The 8,897-nt window shown below is 47.6% G+C and overlaps 1 protein-coding gene across 1 annotated transcript; it reads right to left on the reverse strand.

Moving 5' to 3' along the window:
• Positions 1 to 865: 865 nt before the first annotated feature.
• On the reverse strand, positions 866 to 1,603 carry LOC119090970 (apolipoprotein D-like). The gene has a single exon (XM_037213695.1). It carries the CDS (start codon positions 1,565 to 1,567, stop codon positions 974 to 976), a length of 594 nt encoding a protein of 197 aa, XP_037069590.1. The 5' UTR covers positions 1,568 to 1,603; the 3' UTR covers positions 866 to 973.
• Positions 1,604 to 8,897: the final 7,294 nt, after the last annotated feature.

Here is an 8,897-nt window from a genome sequence, read left to right on the forward strand (position 1 = left end):
CGTTCTGCTTTGGTCACATCGCGTGGCGTGCAGTTGAGCGCATGCTTGCATGACTCATCGGCCCTTTTCAAACGTAATTTTGCAGTTCGCACCAGACGACCGTCTTTTATTGGCACTACTGATGCAACAACATCAGCACTGCGAAGCCCAGTGCTGCATTCATGCTGGTAAATGCCAAATTCCTTTCTGAAGGATGAACTACGGAAAGGCTGCGATACGTCCTGCTATTGACTTTTGTACGCGGCAGGTCATGTTGCGCATATCTTAAAAAACATCGTCATTTTGAGACTTCCTATACTGTCCAGCATGCACCATTGTAGCCACGCCTATAAAGGAAGCCAGTGGACTGTACAACAGATGCATGCAGAATAATCGGCGCAGACAAGCAAGCTTACATCGCTAGCCACTTTACCACTGATTGATGGTGACATGATTCTCGCAGTATCGAAGATAAATGAGCGGCATGGGGGACACGGTTTTACTGATTGTTTGAGGTCATGTTTTGGTTTTACCGATAGTCGTGATAAGTAATGTGCATGAAGATCATTTCCGCCTTTGCTTCGCTTGCTACAGAAACCAGAAGTACTTGACAATTCCGACGCTGAGAAATAATGTAAAACATCATCTGGTGTCGGTCGTCAACCGGTGATGTTGGCGTGATAGTGGGCTCCAACCAGCCAGCGCCCCTGTACCCTGCAAAAACAGCCGCACGGGAACACCGAGCAACATCATAAATAATCCACGATGCTTGAACAATGTAACGGTAATGAAATCATACGGGCCATCACAACGAACGTTTGCCATGTCTCGCCCGCTGATGGCCAATCCTACAGCACTCGAAGCCCAGGCGTTTTGGTGGTGCGCCAGCTATCATCGCCCATTTGTACTATCCGTCTGAGCGAGCAGTACCCGTGCTTGTCTGCTACCGACCCGAGGTTTCGTCTTGGCGTGAGCACAGTAGCCGGGCGGAGGCTCAGTAGCCGTAGGGACAGTCACGCTGGTTCGTTGTCTTCAGCTTGCTCGTCTTCAGGCCGTAGTACTCGAGCCTGTTCTTGACGTCCTTGATCATGTACGCGTCCGGGTGTCGCTTGCGCGTCAGGATCCGCAGGAACTGTGTGTTGAAAAGCTTGTAGTCTTTGCAGGACCAGACGACGGCGTAGTTGTGGTAGTCGGTCTCCAGCACGTTGTAGTTGGCGCCATTACCGAAGTTGGGTGTATTGCTGAACACAACGCGGAGTCGCGCCGACTGGTGCGGGTCCACCACGCGCGCCACGCCCACGATGCTGTTCATCTTGCCCGTCAGCACTTTGATCTGCTGGTTCTCGACCCCGATGCGGCCGTAGCCCTGATCTGTGTAAATGGAGTGCACGCACTTGCCGCCCAGGTCGAAGAAGGTGAAGAACTTCTCATGTTCGTACCAAGTACCCAGGTAGGGGTGCACCTGGAAGTGCTTCAAGATGGGCGGTCGGGGACAGCGGCCGATGAAGGGCAGCTGCGCATCGGCGGCGTCCAGCAGCACCAGCACCAGCACCAGCACCAGCACCAGTGGGCCTCGCAGTAGCGGCATGGCCTCACAGTCACTATGTCGGCCCGTCTCGCCGGAGCGTGCGGTCCGAGTCGGCGGCGAACGGTGGTGCGTCTGTGCCGCTTCGCCGCCCTCGAACCGATATGTAGCGGCTGGCGCGGGTCGGCCCGCGTCGCCGGAGCTCTGTCGCCCCGCTGGAGCGCCGCCTGCGAGCGCAGCTCGGGACCGCGCCACGGGTGAACCCCTGTTGACGGTCGGAGAAGTGCAGCCGTCGCAGCCTCTGCTGGCGGTCGGAGAAGTGCAGCCGTCGCAGCCTCTGTTGACGGTCGGAGAAGTGCAGCCGTCGCAGCCTCTGTTGACGGTCGGAGAAGTGCAGCCGTCGCAGCCTCTGCTGACGGTCGGAGAAGTGCAGCCGTCGCAGCCTCTGTTGACGGTCGGAGAAGTGCAGCCGTCGCAGCCTGGCAGAGTCGTGAAGATTGCGTGACCTCTCTCCTTAACGATGTGGACAGATCAGCTGTTTACTGGCCAGAGGCTCAGTCTAGCCCCGGAAAGCACGTGTCGTAGCACCTCGTGGTAAGCAAAACTTTTCGAAATCCTGTGTTGAAATGGCCGCAGGAAAAACTATTTCTATAACTCAGATCGGTCTACTTTGGTTAGTGAATTGAGGCTGCGCACAGCAAGCATCGCTTACCAAGCGCTCTGGACTGAAAGCCACCTATGCAAGTCACTCAAAGTAACTGGTATAGGGCATCGGCGGCGTTTTTATCTCTTGGGCCTTGCAAGAGATGTTTGGTTTTCAAGCGTTGAGTCAGGGGCGGCGTCACTAAATTTTGATGAAGGGGGAGAAAAAAAATCAAAGAGACACTTGAATAAAACAAAACTAGGTGAGAAATCGTGTGTTTTGAGCTGGTATTCTTGCGAATGATCATTGTCATGACAACTTTATCATGCACCTTGCGCTGCACCATCGTAAGGCTTGGGGACATGGAAACGGAGGATGGGATGGGTCTTTTGAGGTCGACAGCTCACTGGAAGCTTAGCATTGGTCCTGTGAGCTTTGACGTTCGAGAAAAAAATAACCTAAAAGGCTATCGCACCTCTCCCTCCAAACGTGGAAGGAAGTCCGTTGTCCCATGCCGGCGGAAAAAGCCAACCGCAGTTTCGTAGTGTTCTCATTACAGTGCGTGTTGTCATCTAGACCATTTGGCCAAAAAGCATCAGTGCATCTATAAAGGTGTGCGTGTACAGTGGCCAAAGCTTCACAGAAAGATAGTTCATGCTTTTACCTCGCAGCTACCCTACGGGTTGGGCGCCCATTCCGAAGTGTGTTTTTTCCTCATGAAAAAAACAACAACAGAGAGTAAATCTGACTATTTTTTGCGGTGGCGATAAAAATGTTTCAGTGATACGCTGCTTCAGGATCACATAATTCACATGCTGTTTATGCACCACCACCATTTATGGCGCGGCCACAGCGAAACATTCCCTGTCGTGATCCGTTAAAATTGGCACGGCGAAACATTCCCTGTCGTGATCCGTTAAAATTGGCAAAAGCGACTGCGGCATGTGTTGGATCCGCTCGACCCAAGCGAAGGCGCTGCACGTGAAACTCTGCCTAATAAAAGCAAGTGTTCAGCGAGTACCGTGCGCTGAAACTGCATTCAGCTGTGGCTGAACTGGCGGGCAGCATCTTCAAGATCAGATTAACATGGTCAAGTTTGACCAGTTAAGGAGTGGGGTTCCGCGTATTGTGTCTCACATCACGTAAAGCGGACAGGGTGGTTGTGGGTGTGGGGAGGGTATTCTTGCCCTCATTTAGGGTGGTTGTCTCCTACCCCTCTGGTGGCGCTAAACCTGGTTGCCTCTGCATGGTTGGTATACGCATCTTTTACGCAACGAGGAATAAGAATGTTGCGATCTTGAACAGAGGGAAGAAATAAATAAAAGAAAGTCTCTTCGGTCACATAAGTGATTGGAACTTGAAGCAACAAGTTGCATATTTCTCATGTAGAATGATTAAAAGCCCGTGCCCCAAATGATGGGGACATTTGTGACCACCTTGAAGACTTTTTAGTACTTCGCCGTGAAAACTAAACGACACAGTGTCCGCAAATGCATGCACAGCATTACCAGTTTCCCAGGTACGAAGCCACAATTTTTATCACGGCGTTAAATGTTAAATACCCTCCAAAATCCTCACGAACTTGGACCAATGTCCCGCAGAATCGCCTAGTACTTAGTGTGAGCCTCTGGGCTCAGGGGTTATGTTTCCTTTGGCACCATGTTTGTCTATATCCCAGAATTCCTTGAATATTTTGCACCTTGTTGGCAACTTCAAACATCATTGGGGGTTAGGTCATTGACATGGGTGCGGTCAAGTGACGTAACTTCAGACGAGAAGCACTTTTTACTTTCAATTCTTTAAGTTTTAGTTTTACTTACTTTTAGTTTTACTGGCTTGAAGAGGTTGCGGCGATTGAAAGATGCAATGCGTATAATCAATGTATTTGTTTGCAACGAAGCAAAGCCATGGGCCCAGTGTCTCAGGAGTAACGCTCTAAGCCACGGGCCTGGTGTCTCAGGAGTAACGCTCTAAGCCATGGGCCCAGTGTCTCAGGAGTAACGCTCTAAGCCATGGGCCCAGTGTCTCAGGAGTAACGCTCTAAGCCACGGGCTCGGTGTCTCAGGAGTAACGCTCTAAGCCATGGGGCCGGTGTCTCAGGGGTAACGCTCTAAGGCTGATTCCCGCCAGTCCGGTCAGTCCCTGCCAAAATACTCACTGGAAACTATTCCGTTACATGCTAGAGAAGACACCATAAACTGCTCAAGCTTAATACGCGACCGGGGGCCGGTTGGACACCCTTCGCTCGGGCGGGGATTAATTTGGCCTCCAGAGATCTCAGGAACTTAGGGAGTTAGAGACCCCAAATTCAGAGTGCGTTAGCTATACACGTGGATTCACTTAAGTCGAAATTTGTGGTTCTTAGATCATGATCTTCGGGGTAAATGTTAGACAACGTCAAACTTCAAGCTGGTCTCATAAGTGTCCCCAGAACCTAGATACTTTCTATGAGAAAAAGTCACATGCCAATTTAAGGTCAGCGACATTTGTTGACCTTTCAAAGGTCATGGCGACCAAACCCGTGCAGGACTGCTTTGAGTTTTTGGACAAGCGACAAGATTTCGCTGGGCAGTGCTCTCCTGGATGTAAAACGTTGACCTGTGTTATTGTAGATCAGTGACCTATTCTGACCTTTAGGAAGTCCATGAGAGATTATAATGCGGTTCCTGTTATGGGTGAATTTGAAATTAGCACCCGAAACTACCTCATTCAATAAGCCATAGAGAAACACAATAGATTGGCTTTCGCCTTGGTGTGACCTTCATACCTATCCCTAGGTCAATGGAAGTTGTTCACTTTATTATTGTGTTTTCTAAGAAACTTTGCTCAAATAGACCATGCTTGCACCATAATCATCCCCAAAACAAATCTGGTTTGAACATTGATCAGAATATTCTCATTAAGATAGGACTAAGCACACAAATCTGCCCATCGAAACACAACAGCGAAAACGACAATCCGACCCATTCAGAACCCCGCAAAACCCAACAATCTCCGCCAGTTTGTGCGTAAACAGTGGCCGTACCAGTAGTAGTTCTGATCAGTAGCGAGGAAGTAAAAAGCATGACATGCAGACTAACTGAAAATGGCTGTTGGCCAGTCGGCATCTGCCTCGGTGGCAGCGTCCTCCACGTCCGTGCCGATCCCAGGCAGTCTACTGCACGACGGTCTGCAGCCAAATAGTTCGCGGAGCTGGCGCCAGTGGGGCGACTCGTGGCGACGTTCGCCACTTCTGCGATTTTTGATGGCTGCTGCCTCAAAACCTCCATGCAATTTTCGAAGCTTCAACTTGATTTGCTGCTTTCTGAAAACATAGGTAATTATATATAGACTCTTGCGTTGTTATTGCACCTAATCAGGGCTGTTGATAATTCTGATTGTTCAACATGATACCATGCCATATCATGCATATTGCCCCACATCACAAAAGCATATCCTTGACCAGGTCATGATGAATGACAATGCGTATGATGTCAGACCAAAGGACCATTAACTGTTACGCAAACCATGCACAGTGTTACACGGTTTTATACATGTTCGAACAGCTTGGATGCAGTGTTGGAAATTCCAAAAAAATCCTGATAGCGGAGTACGAATGTTCTACAGTGCTATTGTACTCCGTACTTGTATATATACTACTTGTAATTTTATTTAGGTTATCTTTGAGAGATAACAATGTACAATGGTGACAATATGGTACAAAGTACAATGTATGTACAATGGGCAATACTCAACAAAAGTGCCACTTTTCATAAACAGCAATCCATGTAAAAACACTTAACATGAAAGGAAACGTCAGTATTAAACATGGCACACTGAAACAACACGGTCTCAGACTCTGTACTACGCCACACAGGTGCATATATATGGCTTTGCAATTTACGACAGGCTGTGCGTACGCACCCTCCAAAACGGCGGATGGTTACGCACCGGGCTTACACACCCTCCAAAATGGAGGGCGGCTTCGCAGCGGGCTTACACAAACTCCGACATGGTCGGTGGCTACGAAACGCACAGTCTGAAAAAAAATGGTACAACAAAAATGCAAATGAACGCGCCACAGACGGCCACCTACTTATGCTCCCCACGATCACGCTACTCACGCTTCACCACGGTAACGCCACTCACGCTCCACCAGCTGACTGGCTTTAAAAACAGCTAAACACTCATGCCTTCTCCTTCCCGGACAACACACGAGGCCCGCACGTCCCAGCCGAATAATAGATACAGGCAGCACTCTCAACCGATTTACCGAACCAGCACAAGTACAATGCCTAACAGACCTGTGTAGGCGCGCCAAAAGGGATCGGAGTCAGTCACTCCTCTGACTCCGGCGGATAATGCAAGGTATTTATGGATTTCGATGCCCTTTAACCGATATCATTGCGGAAGATGATAATTCAGGTCGCAATAAATTGATGTTTTTGTCCTAATAAACCCCTCCTTAATTTGCCGGGCCAAAGTTGGGGGTTCATGTTACTCTGGTGTCCTGGTGTTTTTGCCGGAGTGAGATGGTTGTCTTCGAACAGATTTTTGGCTATTTATAGCAACGTTTTTCGAATTAAAGTATATTTTTGTAAAGCCTGAACTACCAGTTTTAATTTCACACCATTAAGTGACAAATTTAACTTGATTTAAATCCCCAGCTGCCATTACATTGTTGTACTCCGGATACCAGGAGGAGGCAAAAAATCCAACCGCAGGGCGGTTCTGGATTAGCACTAATAAGTCCTTTGTTACAATGGGAAAGCCCATCTTTATACAGCTTCCCTCCAAATGTGTTACAAATCTGGTCAAGGCCTGAGCGCGAGCAGAATATTTATGCTCTTTGCAAATCAGTCACGAGGAGGCGAATCATTAAAACCAATTGGAGAGTTTTGCTATGTTCATCCTCCAACTTGAGCTGGGAGGCGGGCGCAAGCCGCTGAATAATTTAGACGTTTCCGACGCTGAATTGCGAGTGATTCTCTTATTTGCATTGCCATGGCACAGTGGTGGCCTGGGAGTAGGCGGCCGTCTGCGGTGAGTGGCTGATTGCAGTATCTAAAATTTGGTTTTGGCTGTTGGGGGAGAGAACAAAAATATTAATATCACGGCTTGTGGTGAGAACAAAATAACCCAGGTGCATTTGCACTGCGTTGACAGCTGGCACTAAAGGATATTTTTTGCCAGCAGATGACAGTTGACGTCGTGCCTAGCTGGTCTCAGTGATTGCCCAAGACCATTAGAGATTGGCTGCTTGCAATTCTTAAAATTTCTAGCTTCCTAAGTAAGCGTTTTCTTCTTAAGTCTATGCTCACGCCTACAGTACTTTTTGAATCCATGGAGCTGACAGAAAGCTGTTGATATTAATATTTCTATTGCAAAAGTGCCAATCCCAATTAAGGATGAGAGTGACCAATGCTTAAAATGTCGTGCACCTGTTGCAGCTATTCCTCAGAGGACATTATGATAAGTTTATGATTTAAATGTCATGCAAGCCACAATATAATTAGGAGCATCTGGGGCATGGTAATAAGTGCAGCTACATTTAAGACAAGGTGCAATCTTTCTCACCTGAGGGAAAGATTCTGGGCTAATGTGACACCCGCCTAGGCTTTTATTGACTTACACATGCTTAATGCGGGACCAGGGGTGTAGTTTCCTATTTATTTGGATGGGATGCTAGCCCCTCCTCAACTTTGAAAAGAAACTCGGTCAAAATAAGGGAGAACGTGGTTTGCACCACTTAGTTGGGATAAAAGATTTATCTGCTCATCCGCTCCACAAAGTTATGTCCAAAACTACACCACCTGAGACGTCGGGCCGTTGCGTCATCGGGGCTCGGAGGCCAATGCAGCAGGGGCGGAGAAATCATTTCCTCCTCACAGAGCAATCCAGCCGTGCAAAGTTAGCATCGCTACATCTGCTCACCGGCGATGAGTCTGATACAATACTTTTCTCAATGATGACACTGAGCTGAATTTATATATAGTCTTTATCTACACTACCAACCAGTCGCGCTATCACGGCTCCGCACGCGGCCACTCCAAAAAAGATCATAAGGCTACATAAATGGCGCGCACGAAATAGCAGTCTTCAACGACAGAACCGCATGTCAGTTATTGATCGGTTTTGATATTGCGTTTTTAGTACCTTATTGACTTTGTAAAAAATATTCATTGGCAAAACCCGGCTCAAATAAAAGTTATATCTCAAAAAACGTAAATAATCATATAAATACAAAACCAAAGTTCTATTCAGCGGAGAACAAGAAACCCTGCTTTACTTTATACTCAGATCCTTATTCTGCGCAGGTCAATAAAAGTTACATGCTTTTGTTTCATTTTTTCATCATTTCCACGCTCAAATTTCATTTCTTGGAGGAGAATATGCCTTCTCTCCAATGTTAAGTCCTCCCCAAGAGCCGGAGACTCGCGGAGCCGTGGTTTTCTGTGTGCCCAAGCGGGTGTTTGTGATGGTGCTTGATGTCACCATTATACCTTCTGTACAAGATCATTTTTGATAATTCAGAATGCAACTTAAATAAAGAACTATTTAGAAGGAAGTAAAATAGGTTTTTCATCAATATATTATTAAACACATTATATTTAGAGGCGCATGTTAGTGTGACATCCTATACTTTCGTACAAATTGTTATTTTGTTACGATTTCTACGTGCGATCCAGAAACGTTGAATCGTGACGTATACGATATGTTCTCTGCGTTTCTCCCTGGCGCGTCACGAGACCTCGGGCCCGGTGTATGAGC

The sequence above is a fragment of the Pollicipes pollicipes genome, unplaced genomic scaffold (genome assembly GCF_011947565.3).
Source record: "Pollicipes pollicipes isolate AB1234 unplaced genomic scaffold, Ppol_2.1 Scaffold_3216;HRSCAF=3773_pilon_pilon_pilon, whole genome shotgun sequence".
NCBI lineage: Eukaryota > Metazoa > Arthropoda > Thecostraca > Pollicipedomorpha > Pollicipedidae > Pollicipes > Pollicipes pollicipes.

Coding starts and splice junctions, on each gene's coding strand:
- LOC119090970 (XM_037213695.1), bottom strand. CDS start 1,567: ATGCCGCTACTGCGAGGCCCACTGGTGCTGGTGCTGGTGCTGGTGCTG.